The following is an 18,283-nucleotide window of genomic DNA, read 5'->3' on the forward strand; positions in this document are numbered from 1 at the left end:
TTTATTTATTTATTTTTAATGTGGTGCTGAGGATCGAACCCAGGGCCTCACACATGCTAGGCGAGCTCTCTACCTCTGAACCACAACCCCAGCCCCTTGTTTTACTTTTTAATGATGTCCAATTTATCAGTCTTTTCTTTTATTTCTCTTCTTTTTGTGTTATATTTAAAATCTTTATGTCACTCAAAGTCATGAGAATTTTCTCCAGTGTTTTCTGCTATATATTTTGTAGTTCAGCTCTTCATTTAAATTAGAATTTCTTAGTTTTGTCACTATTGACATTTTGGGCCAAATCATTTCTTATTATATGCATAATTCCTATGCATCTTAGGATTTTAGCTACTTTTCAACCTCTGTTCACCAGAAAATAGTAGTACCCTATCCCTGTCATGAAAATATAAAATACCTCCAGATATTGTCAAATGTCTGTGGGAACAAAATTGCCTTCTTTTTAGAAGCACTTATTTAAATAACTATCCATTCAAAATCAATTTTGTATAGATGAGAGTTAAAGGTAGAAGTTAATTTTTACATATGAATACCCAGTTAATTTTTTTCCAAGGATTTCTAGTCTCACTCCAAGAACCAGAGACAGAGGCCAAAGTCTTCATTGCACAACAGAGGTGGATACATATTAAGGATCTTTATGACTTCTTGATGAATCGACCACCTTCTCATTATATAATATCCTTCATCTCTGATAATATACCTTGTTCTGAAGTCTATTTTTTTTCTGAAATCAATGGAGCCATTCTAGTTTTTTTTAAAAAATTAGTTATGCTATAATATTTCTTTTTCCATTCTTTTTACCAGTCTCATTGTTACATTAAAAGTGAGTTCCTTCTATACAACCTATAACTCTTTCTTTTTAAAAATGCAATTTGATAATATTTGATAATATTTGCCTTTTAATTGGAGTTTCTAGCCCATTTATATTTTACATAATTATTGATATAATTGTGTTCAAATCTACTATCCTGGTTTTGTTTTCTGTTTGTCCCTCTCTTTTTTTTTCCTTTCCCCCTCTTTTTCTGTGTAGTTTAGGATTAATTGTATGTTTTTATAATATCATTTATCTCTGTTATTTAATTACTAACCATATTGCTTGATTTTATTATTCCTGTGGTTGCTATTGGGCTTAAAATATACATCTTTAACATTACAGTCTATCTTTAAATACTATTACACTACTTATTGCACAGCATTATCCTTACCATAATTTCTCCTTTATTGTCATTTTACTACTACATGTTATAAGTCCTACAGTACCTTGTTATTTATTTTGCTTTAAATAGTCAATTATCTTTCAAAAAGAAATTTAAGGGGCTGGGGTTGTGGCTCAGTGGTAGAGCACTCACCTAGCATGTGCAAGGTGCTGGGTTCGATCCTCAGCACCACATAAAAATAAATAAATAAAATAAAGGTATTATCTAAGGTCATCTTTAAAAAAATTTTTTTAAATTAAAATAAACCTCTTTTACATTTATACACATACTTACCATTTCTGGTTCATTTCATTTTTGTGCGTATTTCCAGATTTCCATCTGGGATAATTTTCCTTCTGCTTGAAAAACTCCCTATATCATTTCCTGTATTGCGTATCTAAAATAATGCAGATGATAATTCCTTTAGCTTTTGATTTTCCACCAGAAGTCTTTTTCCCACCTTAGCTTTTTTTTTAGTTGTTGTTTGTTTTGGTACTGGAGGATTGCACCCAGGGGTGCTTTACCACTGAGCCACATTCCTAGCCCTTTTTATGTTTTATTTTGTGATAGAGTCTCACTATGCTGCTGAGGGTCTTGCTAAATTTCTGAGGGTGGCTTCGAACTCTGGATATTCTTGCCTCAGCCTCCCAAGCTGCTGGGATAACAGGTATACACCACTGTGCTCGACCTCACCTTGATTTTTTAACAATATTGTTATCAGTTAATTTTTTTCCTTTGCTTCTTTAAAGATTCCCTCCATTGTCTTCTGGCTTGCATAGTTTCTGACAAGATAACTCTTGTACTTATCTTAATTTTTCCTCTTTTTACCACTTAAGATTCCCCCCCCCCCTTATTATGATGACTCTTTGTGTGTTTTTGTTTATATTTCTTGTTCTCAGAGGTCATTGAACTTGTAGAGCCTAGAGTTTTTATCAAATTTGGAAGTTTGTCAGCCATTTTTTCTTTACATTTTTTTTCTTTTTTCCATTCTTGTCATTTTGATTACTCATATGTTAGACCATTTGATATTATCCTACAGGTCACTGAGAGAGTGTATTTCTTTCCCTGACCCCCACCCCACTTTCTTTTCATTTTGGATAGTTTTTATTGCTATGTCTTTATTTGCTAAGCCTCTAAGTTCATAGGTCTTTTCTTCTTCAGAGACTTTTCTGTTATTTCCATCCTAATCAAAATTTGAGCAGGTTTTAAAAAATTAGATGTTGACAAGCTGCTTCTAAAATTTATGTGGTAAATCAGAGGATTTAGAATAGCTGTTAATTCTATTCAATGTATTTTTCATTTCTGTTCTTGTATTTTTCTTCAGTAGAAGTTCCATTTTATGTCTCCCATTTCTCTCCTTGTCGTATTTGTTTTGTTTATTTTGCTTTGATGTTATTAAGCACATTTATAATATGGTTTCAACATCTTTGTGTACTAATTCCATCATCTCTGTTATCTCTGGATGTTTCTAATTATTAATTTTCTCCCAGATAAATTTTTTTTTCCTTCTTCTTCTTTGTATGTATGATTATTTTTTTGTTGGATACCAAGCAATTTGAATTTTAAATTGTTTTGTTTTTTAGATTTTGTGACATTTTATTTTAATAGTACTGTACTTTGTTCTGGTGCACAGCTGAGTAATGTAGGACTCTGTGGATCCTTTTAAGACTCTCTTTTAGCTTTTGCTAGAGGGTGTCCAGAGCAGAATTTCACATATTTAGCCCTAGAACTAAGATGACACACTTCTGAGGAGTCTGCCTAGTGTCCATATATCCCACCATCTCTCCACTCTTTCTTGGTAGGAATACAAATTCCCAGCTCTGCTGGAACGCTAGGTATTATTCTTCTTAGTGTTTTCTGGTAATTTTCTTTCACACGTGTACAGACTATCACTCAGCCAAAGACTAAGAGGAAACTTTATGCAGAATTCCAGAGCTAGTGAGTGTGCTGCTTCCTGCCTTCCTTTCTTCCAGAGTCCCTTCTCCTTCCCTTGTCTCCTCCTCCCCCATCTCATCCTCCCTTCCAAAGTCTCTCCTTTCTTCCCTTCCCCTCTTCCTCTCTACCGTTCCCTTTTCCAGTATGGTCTCTAGCAAATTCTAGCTGACTTGGCCTCCCTGCACTCCAGCTGTCTCCTCGCTTCCATGAGACTGGTGCCAGGCAATGTAGGGCCTGTTTCATTTGTTTCCTTGGCAGTGACAGACCTCTGTCACCTGCTGGGAACCATTGCCTCATATATTTGTACACATCTCCAGCCATTTAAATTTGTAGGGTAAATATGGATCTTTTTACTCCAACACAAATTTTCATTATACATGATTCATTAGTTGAGGTCAACTTAAAGAAACATGTATGTTTCTCGGGGATGAGGGCTTAGCATCTTTCCTGGTGAGGTGGCAGTCAGAGTGTAGAGAGTGTCTAAGGTAATGGTTGCACCCTTTATCACACAGGGAATCTCTAACAGTTTGGTCCCTTCTTTTATATTTTTATCAGAAATGAATGTTGGAATGTCCTCCCCTGTCCTCACCTTCCCCAGCCCCCAAGTGTTGTAGCCTACATTTTTTTTTTTACTAAGTGTTTACTATCATCATTTCTAGCTATGAAAAAATGTTTCTCTGGGTCACATCCCTGTCTCCATGGTGTTTCTTTGAGAAACACAGAGGTTTTGCACTGCGTTCTAAAATGAATCTTTTAAGATTCATTATTTGTGTTTTGTTTTACTTATGCAATAACATACAAAGAGGAATGTCTTTAGATATGTTTCTAACTTCAAGAGAATTGGTATAGGCTTTTAGACTGTTTGAGTTCCTGGGAACTAGATCTTATGTGGCTTTTTAATTATCACAAGTTGTCAGGAGTGAATGCATATTCCTTTGATAAACACAGTTTAAAAGTTCATGTAAACAAACACAGTTTTCTACAAGGAACAGTCAAACAGATGTAGTTTATTATGACAAACAGTCAAACCCTTGATGTTCACGTCAGCAGTCTCTGGGAGATAACTGTTAAACCGTGGAATATTTCAGGAAAGCTCTTTGCCCTTTTTGTAAATAACAATTATAGCAAATATTTATAGAGCATTGACTTCATCCTCAATGTTTTTACATACATTAATTCATTAGAAACTCAATTTTGTGATGACAAGCTAGAAGAAAGGTTTGGATTTAATATAAATCTTCTAGTTACTGGTACATAAATATTTTGCTATTTGCTTCTTCCTGATCTGTGTAAACAAAGGATAACAGCTAAACTGGAGTTTTGCATCCTCAGAACCACTTGAGTCAATGATTTTATTACATCAAATTTCTTTCAAGATTTCTCATTAATTGCAGCTGAAACTTATGGCTTCTAATTTTTAGTTATATGTCAAAGTTTAAATGAATGAAATCATAGTTTATAATTTTGAACTTCTATAGCTTAAGCTTTATTCACTCAGTTTGAATGTTTTTCCTTAATGGTTTTAGAACCTTGGGCATATACCTAACTGCTTTGCCTCAGTTTCCTCATCTGGAAATTAAGGATACTACTAGTACCCAACTCATAGGATTGTTATGAGGATCAAATGACATGTTCCATATAGAGCCCTTAGAACAGTAACTGGAGCTTAATAGATACTCAGTAAATTTAGTAATAGTAGAAGCATTAATAATGTCTCTGAACAGGGATCTGAGGAGGTCTCTCCAAGGTAGCAGTGGGATCCCAGCTTGGCCTGAGTAGGTTCTTGACTTAAAATATTGAAAAGAATTTCAGAATACATTCAAAGCAAGGGACAGCAATGATTTATTAAAAGACACACAAAAAAGCAAAGTATGCGTATCCCAAAGGCAGAGGGTGAACACCTCTCGCCTCTCAGAAAAGATAGTGCTGCACCCAGGGCCGAGTTTCTCTCTATAGGACTTTCCCATAGCACAGCAGAAAAGAGCAGATTCACAGGCAAGCTTTTGTGAAAATCAAACCCCATGCTCATCATTTGCTATTGTGGTTCAGGATGTTTCTTCTTGGCTCAGCAGTCTGGCCATCGATCATTATAGGTCTTTGAATCTGATGGAATTTAAATTGATTATGTTTTCATTCTAGTTGATCAGGTCTAAGCATATGCTTGAGGTTTTCTTCATCTAGCTAAAAGACAAGCATGGCTGGTTATGCTCATTGATCCGGGGCTCCTTCTAGTAAGGGTTTCTTTCTTCCCCTGAGAATTCTTCTATCATATTCCCCATCTCCAACTTGGATCCCTTGATCCCTTGGGTCCCTTCCAGAAGGGGGAAGATCCATCTTCTATAGCTTCTTTAAGCTGGAGGAGGCCTTTGTTTTCTACCTAATCGGGGATCAAAGGTCTCTGCCTGTCTGATGTAGTGGGGACAAGGAGAGAGACCATAGTTTAGCAGAGGAGACAGACTGGAATCCACCAGAGTGTGCATCATCTTTAAGTGAAGTTGAGCCATCCTATAAGAAGTGAAATTTACAAGTAGGTTAAAAACACAAGGACCAAATAGAATATAATACGATGCCTTTCACTAACAAGAGAGCTATGAGGCTAGGAAGCTAGACATATTATATACAAGAGACTTATCTTGAGCAGCTCTTTTTCCACTTGAATAAGATTCAGAGATCTTCTAGTGGCTCACAAGTTAAGGAGACATCTTCTGAACGGGTCTGAAGAGCTATTTTCAGATAAAGGCAAATCCTGTGGAGTCTCAAGAGGACCGGGTTTAATTCTGAAAAGTAAATCCATTAAGTGTGTCCTTGTAATTTAACTGCTATAAGGGTGCTTAAAAGAACCCAAAAAGGGTCCTTTCATTTAGGAAGGAGATGATCCAGTGAGGAATCTGTTTTAGAATCAGAAAATCTTGAGTGAAAATTAAGCTTTTGAATTTTTAAGTTAAGCATTTTGTAAAATCATTTGACCTTTGGGGTTTCATCAACATCAGCCACAACACAAGTTTGATGAGAAAGAAGTCCAGAAGGTTTGAGAAAAGCAGATAATTGAGCCCTTATATCCAAAAGGGAGTTAAAATCTTTATCTGCCACATCAAGAGTCATCCAAGGCTCTTCTGAAATGATTACCAGCTAATCAAAGGCGGCTTTGAGAGACCTCAGGCATCCTCAGTCCCCCACAGCAGCCATAATGGGAACAGATGGCCTCCCCTCCCTTCAGTGGTGAGGGCAATTTCCCTCTTTATAGAGGGGACATAACTCAGGTATGGTGGACCTCACTTGGGGAAGTTCTGGCTAAAATGCCTAGGCTCTTTTGCAGCTGCTAGGTCTTGAGCTATTTCTCTTTCTTTTACATGGAGTTTTTGGGCATGTAGGGGGCAGCCTGTTGCCCAGTGCTAAGGCCAGTAATTGGGTTTGTTCTCTTTCCTGTCCCTTTCAAGACTTCATGGTCTCTTTTATTCTTTCCCCTGTTATTGAAAACCCCAAAGGCCAAATTTAGAAGTTGGTTGATAGGGTTCTGAGGGTCCTTAGTGTGTGTTTGAAATTTTTTCCCATCATCTGGAGCAGATTGACTAATAAAGTAAGTCCTCAGGAGAACCTGTTCCTTGTGAGAATTTGGGTCAATATTGGTGTACTTCTTGAAAGTCTTAGCAAGCCTATTTAAGAGCAAGGCAGGATTCTTACCCTTTTCCAGGGTAACTTCCTGGATTTTATCATAATTTATTGGTTTACTCATAAGCTTTCTCGTGCCTTCTATTAAACAAGGGATCATATGGTGGTGTCTTTTAAGATCTGTGCTTTGGATCTGATAATGCTGATTATTAATATGTAACCCAAAGCTAAATTTACAGGGACAGATGTTGAATTGCCCATATCTTAACAAGATGGAGTATTTTTTTAATACTTAAAATCTGCTGGTATAAATATAAAGGAAAAGAGAAACAAATAAAGAAAAGGCTCCAGTATACTTAAAACACTTTGGAGTCCCTACCCCGAGATTAGGCCATGTTAGTGTGTCTTCTGTTTCCACCTGCTTGGGTAGAGGGCACTCTGCTCCTGGAGGGAATCCTAAAGACCCATGAGCACACAGGAAATGCTGTTTCCTTATCAAGAGCACGCAGGGAGAGCTGCCTTGCTTTATAATAACTGTGAAAGGCAAAGATAGATAACACAGCAATTGAGTCTTTAGAGTTTTAATAAAGGTAACTAATTTCCCTAAAAATAGAAATGAGTGGGCTGGGGATGTGGCTCTGTGGTGGAGCACTTGCCTAGCATGAGTGGAGCTCTGGGTTCAACCCCCGCCCCCAACAGTACCACCAAAAAAAAAAAAAAAAGGAGAGAAAAAAGGAATAGAAATGAAACAAAATCCTTGTAAATAATTTTTTTCAGAGAATGTGGGTGTGATGAACAAAACAAAATATATCTTAGAAGAGCCATTGCTGATTTAAGAGGAAGAACAGTGACTCAGTCAATTAAATGATGCTACTAAGAATACTTTTTCCCAGAAATAATCCGACACTAGGTCAAGGGGCCTTTCCCCTTTAGGGCTTTATCTGTAAGGACTGGAAGTCTTCACAGCTTCATATCCCAGGTGCTGTTCTAAGAGAAAAGTGCGGAGACGGATCTGGGTGTGTGAGGAAAGTGAAAAGCTGAGGAGGAGTCTCTGTGAAGAAAGTAAGATTCATTGCAGAGACGAGGGGTCAATATGAGTTCACCCTGCAAACAGAAGGAAGGGGAGGAAGGAAAAGGCAACAGGTCAGAAACAACTCTTCCATGTTACAGGGGAAAGAATGTCAAAGAAAATGAGCCGGAGGAGAAGCCATTGTGTGCTTGGACTGCAAAATGTGCAGCTTTATAGAGTCAGCTTTTCTGGCAAGTTGGGCCAGAATCTGCTCTGACAGGGCCTCGGGGATATTATTCTGTCTATGGAGACAAGGAAAATGGCTTAGAATGTCAGTGGATCAGGCCTTGTATTGCTGCCCTTCCTGTCCCCCACAGCTTCCTTAGTCCCCTCTGACCCGGGGATGGGACATGTTGTCCTGAATAGTTCCCTGTATGGCTGATGCATACCCTTGGGGCATTCCCCTGACACCTTTGTCCAATTTGGTTTTGTCCCATCTTTTTATTGGTGCATCACAGCTGTTCTTAATGGTGGGAATCCTTGCTACACACTCCTGTGTGCACACAATATAACAATATGATTTGGCCAACATCACTCCCTAGTATTTCCCTGAGGCCTCCCCTCCTCCTCCTCTTGGTCCCTTTCCTCTACTGATCTCCCTTTGATTTTCATGCAATTCTACCCCATCTCTGTTTCCCTTTTTCTTCTTAGATCCCTTGTGAGAGGAAACATACAACCCTTGACTTTCTAAATTTGGCTTATTTTGCTTAACTAAATGTTTTCGAATTTCATTCATTTTTCTGCAAGTAACATAACTTGATTCTTTATTTCTGAATAAAACTCCATTGTGTATATATCTCACACTTTCTTTATCCATTTATCCATTGATGGACACCTAGACTGCTTCCACAGTTTGGCTATTGTAAATTGTGCTGCTATAAACATGAATTGCAGATGTCATTATAGTATATTGACTTCAAAGTTGTAGAATAATTACCAAGGAGTGATAGAGCTGAGTCATATGGTGGTTCTAGGCCTAATCTTTTGAGGAATCTCTGTATTGAATTTCATAGTGGGGTTGCACTAATTTAAAATCCAACATCAGTGTATAGGTGTTCCTTTCTCCCCATATCCTCTCCAGCATTTATTATTGTTTTTATTCTCCATTGCTGCCATTCTGGAGTGAGATGAAATCTCAGTGTAGTTGTGATTTGCATTTCCCTAATTACTAAAGATGTTGATTTTTATTCACATATTTGTTAGCTGTTTGTGTTTCTTCTTTTGAGAAGTGTCTTGTTTGTTCGTTTGTACATTATTAACTGGGGCATTTCTCTTTTTCTGGGTTATAAGTTTTTTGAGTTCTTTATATATGCTGGATATTGATCCTGTGTCAGAAGAGTGGCTAGAAAAGATTTTCTCCAGTATTCAGGTTCTCTCTTCATATTCTTGTTTCTTTTACTGTGCAGAAGTTTTTAATTTGATACCATCTCATATATTAACTCTTGGCATATTTACTGAACTGCAAAGGGCCTTTTGAGACAATCACTTTCTGAACCTATATGGTGGAATATTAACCTTATATTTTCTTCTAAGAGTTGAATAGTTTCTGGTTTAATTCTAGGTCTTCTTTGATCCGTGTTGCGTTTACTTTGTGCAGGGTGAGATATAAGGATCTAGTCTTATTCTTCTGCATATGGATAACCAATTTTCTCAGCACCATTTGTCAAAAAACTGTAGAATAAATTTATGTTTCTGGAAACATATGCTCTGCAAAAACTGAATCAAGAGACATAGAAAATCTAAACAGACCAATAACTATCCCTGAGATAAAATCAGTAATAAAAAGCCTTCCAACAAAGAAAAGCCTAAGACCAGACAGATTCTCAGCTGAATTCTACCAGACCTTTAAATAAGAACTAATGCCAATGCTCCTCAGATTATTCCATGAAATAGAAAGGAACACTTCCACATTCGTTTTATGAAGCTATATCACCCTCATACCAAAACCAGGCTAGAGCAAGGAAAATAACTACAGACCAATATCCCTGATGAACTTTGATTTAAAAATCCTTAATACATATTAGAAAATCATGTTCAACCACATAGTAGAAGATCCAGTGTGTTTTTTGGCACCTTTGTCAAATAAGGCCATTTTAACAATATTAATTCTGCCTATCCTTGAACATGGGAAAATTTTTTTCCATCATCTTGTGCCTTCTTCAATTTCTTTTTAAAATGTTCTATTGTTTTCATTGTAGAGGATTTTCACCTCCTTGATTAGATTTATTCCTAGGGTTTTTTGTTTTGTTTTGTTTTAAGGCTACAGTGAATGGAATTTGTTTTCCTGATTTCTTTCTCAATAGATTTGTTGTTGATACATAGGAAGGCTATTGATTTTTATATATTGATTCTGTAACCTGCTACTTTGCTGAATTTGCTTATTAGCTCTATCAGTCCTTTGGTGGAGTTTTTTGTGTCTTTTAAGTATGAAATTGTATCATTTGCAAATGATGATAATTTGATTTTTTTTCCTATTTTTATCCTTTTTATTTCCTTCTCTTGACTAATGGATCTGGTTAGAAATTCTAGTACTACATTGAATAGGAGGGGTGAATTTTAAAGGTAATGTTTTCAGTTTTTCTCCATTCACTGTAGTGTTGGCTTTGGGTCTGTTTTATATAGCTTTTATTACGTTGAAGTAGGTTCCTTCTATTTCTAGTTTCTTTAGTACTTTTATAATGAATTTGTGCTGAATTTTGTCAAAGACCTTCTCTACATCTATTGAGATGACTATGTGATTTTTATCCTTAATTATATTTATGTGATGAATTTAATTTATTGATTTGTATATGATAAACCATCCTTGCACCCCTGAGATAAAACCAATTTGGCTATGATGTGTGATCTACTATGTGGTCGAGGTTTTCAGAGAATGCCATGCAATCAAAAGGCAAAAGCTAAAAGGAAAGGAAAGCCAGTCTCTTCATGTCACTAAAGGAATGACACCAGACAGGGATCCAAAGAAGTCCCTTCTAGGGAGCAGTGGAATCTCAGCTTGGGCTGAGTGGGTTATTGACCTCCACCATTGTCAAAAACAAGGCACAAGCAAATATTTATTAAAAGACAGCGAAACAAAGGTATACATGCCCCCAAGATAGGTTGCAGATACCCCTTGCTTCTCAGAAAAGAGAAGACAGTGATGCGCTTTCTTCCTTATATAGGACTTTCCCTATATAAAGGAAGAAAAGTGCAGGTTCACAGGCAAACTTTTGTTGTGAAAGTCAAATCCCATGTTCATCATTTGATATTTGCGGTTCAGAATGTTTCTTCCTGGTTAAGTAGAGTAGCCATAAATCAGTATCGGTCTTTGAAGCTGGTCACATTTAAATCGATTATGTTTTCTTTCTGATTGATCTGGTACAAGCATATGCTGGAGGCTTTCTTCATCTAAAGAGACAAGCAGGGCTGATCATGCTCATAGATTGGGTCTTCTTCTACTAAGGACCACTTTCTCTCTCTGCCTGGGAGTCCACCTATCTCAGTAATTATAAATGCTCAATAATAGTAGTAGAATTAGCCAACCATGGTGGCATGCATTTGTAATCCCAGCAACTTGGGCTGAGGCAAGAGGAATGCAAATTTGAGGCCGGCTTCAGCAACCTACAAGACCCTGTCTCAAAATAAAGAATAAAAGAAGGGCTGGGGAGACACAGAGCTGGGAAAAGGAAGGCAGAAAAGAGTGTGAGCAGAGCCAGAGCTAGAGCCAGAGCCAGGCGAAAAGGCTGAGCACAGAGCCACGGGGTGAGCCATGCAGGGTGGGCCCAGCAAGCCCTCTCATGACCCATGCCAGTGGGGACAGGCAGTGAGTGACTCCTCCCCTGCAGCCCTGGCAAACTCTAATCTGACCTGCTAGTCAGGGGCCTGAGAGCAGATCCCAAATCAGGCTTTGCTCAGCTTCTGACAAGGACTGGACCTTTGGAAGGCGCCTTCAACAGCAGGACCAGGTGGGCCATAATGCCTGAAAACTCCACAACCATCCTGCAGCCAAACCCAAGTGGGCCAAGGCCTCTGAGAAGTGCACAGACCACCCCAAGTGTTCAGATATAACTGTGGCTGCTGTTCAGGCCAAGAAGACCCACTCTGGCTCCTGGCACCAATCTACTCATACAGAGGTATATCAAGAGCCACTACCAGGTGGGTGAGAATGCCAACTCCCAGATCAAGTTGTGCATCAAGCACCTGGTGCCTCCAGTGTCCTTAAGCAAACCAAAGGGATGGGTGCCTCAAGGTCCTTCCATCTGGCCAAGAGCAAAGACCCTGGGATGTCAATAGCCTTCAGAAAGACCAAGAAAGTGGTCACACCAAAGAAGGCATTCAGGCCCAAGAAAGCTATGTCCTAAACTCCAAGGAAGAAGCCCAAAGCCACCTCAGACATGAAGGCCAAGAGGAAGCAGCTGCCACACCAAGAAACTCAAAACCCCAAGATTGTCAAAGCCATGCCAGTCAGGGCATCCAAGCCCAAGAAGGCCAAACCAATGAAGCCCAAAGCCAAGTCTGGTGCCACAAGGTCCAGCCAAGACAAGAGTGCCAAGAGGAGGCAATGTGGCCTTTTATTGTGGACACCCCTTCCTCCTCATTTTCTATAAACACTTTGCTCCTTTCTTTTCTCTCCATCCACCTGCGGCCCTTTGCCCCATTCTATCCTAACATTTCATGCGACAGAATTTGGACTCCTCAGGGATTGTGGAATAATTCCTTTTTCCTTAACCAGCTGTGCAAGGACAGCAACAACAAATCTCATCTGTGTGATAATGAGGATGTGATTATATTTCGTTTTGTTGATTTACTGGTAATCTTCCCATGGGGCTAGGGATTTGGGGGCTTTGTGTGTGTTGTTGGGTGATTTGTTTGCTATGAGCGTAGACACGGGGGAGGAGAGAACAGGTGAGGCAGTTTGTTCTGGCTAGAGGAGAGGCAGCCCAGGAACTATAAGGGTTGTAGGAGTGTCCTTAAGTCAGGGGCCCCTTTTAGAGTTTCAGGACCTTTGCTGGTGGGGAAGGGGAGGCAGCTGCTAGCAGCAAAAGAAGGAGGTAGGAAAACTCTTCCTGGGCTGACCTCCCAAAGGGAGTAGTGGTGGCAGCCAGCAGGTGAAGGCCCAGTTTCCTTCTCACTTCCGTCAGTCTTCCCTGTGGCCTCTGTATTGTCTTACGGAAGGCGAGGAGGGCTTCCACATGACAGCTGGATGGGAGAAATTAAAGCTTCTCCTAGTTAGCTAGGAACTAGCTGTCACGGGGTGTCTTTGTGACAGAGTCTCCTGTTACATGCGGGAAGGATGAGGAGTTGGTCAGCCAGGTGCCTCGGTGTGCCCTGTGGAAACTTGAGTTTTTCTACATTAATTGTATCCTGTAAGGACTTTTTGTTGCTGTTCGCTCTGTACAAGATGTGGCTTTGCTTGGTCTGTGGGGCTCTATCCCCACCACGAGCCACATAAAACCCCCTGACCTCTCTTTACTTCTTTTTATGAGTAGTGGTAGATGGGGAGGGGGAAGGGCAGGGAGAAGACAGTAAGACATACTGCAGCAAATTTTGAATTTGCTAAGTAGTTGGGAGCGCTAGGTCTGTGTGCTTCTCTGTATACAGACATATGCCTGTCTAGGGCCAGTGCTTAATGTTTCACACTGAGAGCTGGGAGAAAAACACAGTACAGATTTTCTCTTATTTTTAATGAAATAGGAACATCACACATTTGCACATCCCTCTGCTTTTTAAAAAACAAGCATTATTTGTGCCAGGAAAATATTCACTGTTGTTATAATTTTAAAACTTTAAAATAAAATTGGAGAAGGGGGCAGGGGAGGCTGGGGATGCAGCTCCGTGGTAAATGCCCTAAGTTTAATCACTACCTCAAAAAAATTGGAGGTCTTTCATGGTTACATAATGAAAGACAGAGTGAGTGGTGCCATAAATAATGGGACCAAGCTCCTGCTACTAAACATTTTATTTATTCCTAATTCTCTCCTATCTCAGATATATCTAAAATTAATATATTAGTATACATGTTTTTTTTTTCTTCCTTCTTTTAGATGATTTCTTAGGAAATGGGAAGCCAGTCTTAAACATAGCTGCTTGGAGGGGGTGAGACACACTCCACCCCCCACCCCCCACCCCCCCCCCCCCCCCCCCGCCCAGGGACGCTCCCTTATGCTTCCCCCCACGGAAGCTCTTTTTTCCGGTATGCCACCAAGTCTCCTCTCTCCTCTCCCCCTCTGACTCTGAGGCGGGCGTAAGAAGGGTCAGGGTCCTCTCAGCAGGCCACCCCTGAGAATGCATCTCCCCCCTTGCAGGCCACCTAGCACTACAAAGAGTTAAGTGACATGTGAAACAAATGTGCTGTGTCTCGTAGGCCCGTTTCCATCTGGACAGTGGCAGAGACCTTAAGCAGATGGAAACCAGGCTAATGGTGGCACAGGAAACAACAGAGAGCAAGCTGGGATCGCACAAATTCTTTCATGGAGGCATGGGGTGGGTGAGGGGAAGGACAGGGTGACTATCAGCTCATGAATGCTTCTTCCAGTATCCTCTTAGGGCCCTGTCATCTCTGGCTTGAATGAGCCCTAGAGCTGTGCTCACCATCTTTTTCTCATGGTGGCACACACAGAAAACTGTAACATTTGTGTCACAACCCAGGAAACAGGAAGCAGCTTGAACACAGGTGCCCACCTGGGAGCTCCAATTGCCCTGAGGCCTGAATGAACAATATCTCAGTGCCCTGGACTCTTTCAGCTCCAAAGTGTGGCTGTGCTGGTCTAATGGGTCTCCCTGATGCTGGTCAACTTCCCGTCCATTCAGCCGTCTGACACCACTTCCCAAAGAGCTGTTTTCACCATGTGGCACTCCGCCCAGATACCCTTGACCTTCCCACGTTTCCCAGCTGAACATTCAAGACCTTCAGATTCTGGCATCTGCGTTTCTAGTCCCATCTCCTCTGCTCCAGCCAGCCACTCACATGTGTCCTCCAGTTTCACGTTCGCTCCAGCCCCTTGTCCTTGCTCATGCTGTTCCCCCTTTTGAATATGCCTTCCTTTGACCTTCCTTCTGAACCTTGCCCCTCTCCCAAGACCTGACCCAGTCTGTGCCCCTTCCTGGAAGCAGCTCTCTCAGCCACAGTCCTTCCCTGTACATCAATAGTACTTTCCATGTGAGCCATCACTCAAGCCAAGTCACCTTTTCATGTGTGCATGACTTGTGTCCCCAGGCAGACTGAGGGTAGACAGTGAGAAATGCACTGGAGCTCTGGAGCCCAAAGACTGTTCTGGGATTTATTTCCCCTTCTGTCAAAGTAGGGTCTAGTTCCTGGAATGGTTGTGAGGCTCACATGAGGCCAAGGGTGTACATTAACTTGTGTTCACCATGCACATAGAGGCCCAGCTCAAGCCATGGGCCATTTTTTCTCTCTACAGCATCAATCACGAGGTAGGTCCTGGGCAAACATGGTTGACTGAAGGTGTGAGTTCCTATACCTCTTGGTGTCCCGCCAAGCCCCAGGGTGCAGTAGTGCCCAGCATCCTGCCCTGTCCCCAACACAGGTGCTAGCCATTTGGTACCACTCTCTTCTGTCATCTGCAGACCACTTCCTGGAGCTGCACATGTACATGACTTCTGCACTAGGCAAGAATGACATGAAGGCCATTGGCCTGCAGATGGCCCTCGACCTCCTGGCCAAGAAGGAGAAGAAGGACTCTATTACGGGTCTCCAGACACGTACCCAGCCTGGGCGGCCCGACTGGAGCAAGGTAAAGGCTAGCTGGAACCCCACAGTGGGCAGGGGCCAATGAGGCTGAGAGTCTGAGGCAGCAGCAGGGAGATCAGGGTCAAGCAGCCAGGGGTGAAGTATGAAGTTCACATCCAAAGTTCAGAGGAGGTGTCCAGGCAGGAGTGGTAGTCAGGGAACCCTGTTCTGCTCCGTCACTCGCTCACTTTGTGCCTCCCTGTTTCCCCATCTGGTTAAGAGGAAGTTGGTCTACCTGCCCTCAATGGCCTCTCCAGCCTTGAGTCCCTATGAACCAAAGCCAGAAAGCCCAGGTGGTCAGGGTCCTGGGGAAACATTAAGTCTTATTTTATCTCCTATTGCAAATGGGGAAACTGAGGCCCATGGGCAAGAAGTAGTTTGTGATCTTTCCATTTTCCTTCTCAGATTGGTTTTATTATTATTACTATTATATGTTATGTATTATTATGTTTATTAATTATTATTATTTTCTTCTCTGAAAAATTGGGACACAGTCTTTGTAGATGCTCTGAGCCAGGGTCATGAGGGCTAAGGGACAGTACGTGGGAGTGGTACATGGATGTCAAAGGGACCCTTCTTCAAAAGGCAATTTATAAACACAATTTGGGGTTAAAAAAAAGGGTCCTTACCAGGGGGAAAATAAAAGATGGTGGAATGAGAGGGACATCATCACCCTAGGTACATGTATGACTGCTCATAGGGTGTGACACTACATCGTGTACAACCAGAGAAATGAAGAATTCTACTGCAATTGTGTACAATCAACTAAAATGCATTCTGCTGTCATATATACCTAATTAAAATAAATAAATTAACTCATTAATAATAATAATAAAGAAAGAGGCATCTAGATCATAGTACATGGCCCAGGGGCTCCCGAGCAGCTGCACACAGCCTCTTGTTGCCAAAGCTGCATCAATTTGAGTGTGTTTTTCCCACAGAAGGGGGTTCTCAAGTGGAAGGCCTTGGTTTTACTTATTTCTAGCCCTAACTCCCTTCTGGGCCATGTTACAAGTTGAGCAAGTGGCTCCTGATTGAGTGGCCGGGTGGTGGACTCCACTGTGAGCCCAGCAGCTGTGCCACCGATGTTCCTCAAGCTCCTGGGTCAAATGGGGCTGCTCCTTGCTGCCTCCAGGTGGTGGCAGCACTGGTCTCTGATCCCAGCCCCACCTCTCCTTCTGCTCTCTCCAACCCTCTGACTCCAGGTGTTCCAGAAAGTGGCTGCTGCAAAGAAGGGCAAGGTGCAGGTCTTCTTCTGTGGCTCCCCAGCTCTGGCCAAGGTGCTGAAGGGCCACTGTGAGCAGTTTGGCTTCAGGTTCTTCCAAGAGAACTTCTAGTTCCCGCTTTTTGTGCTGTGCCCCAAATCCACTCCATCACTGGCTTTGTCATAGGGGTATAAGTGCCCCTGTGTGGACCAGCCTCAGACCACCCACCCAGCAGGACAAAGCCCTGGGACCACTGAATCCCAATTAACACAAAGCAGGGGGGGCCCAAGGGGCAGACCCCAGAACCCATCTGCTGTGCATTCTGGGATTGCATGAGGCTGAGGAGATGAGGCTGGAGGCTGGGGCCATGGGGAGGCAGGAGGAGACTTCAGGACAGCTGCTCCTCCAAAAGTCCTCTGAGGGAGACTTCTGCCTCCCATAGTGATCCCCAGCCTACCTACTCAGCCACAACATCTCGTTATGCAATTTTCAAACATACAGAAAGTTGAAAGGATTGTGCAGTGCACTGTGCGACCCACCTTCTGACTCCTTAGTTACCATTTTGCTGTGTTTGCTTTATCAAGTATGACCTGTCAGTCCCTCCCTCTACCCATCCACCAATTTATCTCCTTCTTTTGATGTATTTCACAGTAAGGTACAGATATTGACATACTTTGCCACTCAGAGAAACTTAAAATGCAGATTCCTTGGTCCCACACCCAGAAGTTCTAATCTCAAAGGTCTGGGAATGAAACCTGGGACATGTATCTTCCTAGAATCCAGTCCCATGGGGAGAGTGGGACGGCATATTTCCCTACCTCTCTGAATCTTTGCCTTCCCCCCTCAATCCCTCCCCCTTCCTCTCTCTCCTGGCATGTGGCTCAGTGTCCCTCCTTGCTGCACACTCTGGCCCCTCTCTTCTCTCTGACCACTGACCATTAGAGAGGGAAGATGGAGACACCCTCCTGGGTGCCTCTGTGGGATCATGAAGCAGATGGAGACACAGAGCGCTCAGCTCAGCCACCCCAGCTGGGTGGCCCTGACAACCTCTCCATGTCTGTTTCTTCCTCCATGAAATAAGCTGATGACATGGGCAGGTCACAGCTGTGACGGTGAAGGTGGGCTGGGAGTGAGCCTGGCTGGAGACCTTTGCTGGCGCCTTTCCATCAGGTCATGCTGAGTTACCTGCAAGCCTGGGCGGGCACCTGACTGATGGACCAATCTCAGATCTCGGCTTTGCCATCCTGAGGCCACACACGGTTTGAACCCATTTCCTTCTGTGAAGTCTGCTCCAGCCCTCTGCACCAGGCCTGGGAAGGCTGGAAGGAAACTCTGTCACTATCTGGGACTCAGAAGTATTTGAAAGAGAGTGGCCCAACTTGAGACTGGAGAGTGTAGAGGATGTACCAAAGTCATTTGAAGTCTTGGCAGCAACACTTTAACACAGAATTACACACACACACACACACACACACACACACGCACACTCACACACCTCTGTTTTATATTTTGTCCTGTCTCAGAACACACT

General features: G+C 41.9%; 1 protein-coding gene and 1 pseudogene across 1 annotated transcript in view; both read left to right on the top strand.

Annotated features, from left to right (window-relative positions):
• Nox5 (NADPH oxidase 5) overlaps window positions 1-16,884 on the top strand; it is a 51,265-nt gene extending 34,381 nt beyond the window's left edge. Inside the window, exons 15-16 of the mRNA XM_027926147.3 lie at window positions 15,385-15,551; window positions 16,753-16,884. Of these exons, the coding sequence (XP_027781948.2) occupies window positions 15,385-15,551; window positions 16,753-16,884 (299 nt within the window). The remainder of the gene's footprint in view (window positions 1-15,384; window positions 15,552-16,752) is intronic.
• Window positions 11,773-12,404, top strand: LOC114081678 (histone H1.0-like; annotated as a pseudogene).
• Window positions 16,885-18,283: the final 1,399 nt, after the last annotated feature.

This window comes from Marmota flaviventris, chromosome 2 (assembly GCF_047511675.1).
Source record: "Marmota flaviventris isolate mMarFla1 chromosome 2, mMarFla1.hap1, whole genome shotgun sequence".
Taxonomy (NCBI): domain Eukaryota; kingdom Metazoa; phylum Chordata; class Mammalia; order Rodentia; family Sciuridae; genus Marmota; species Marmota flaviventris.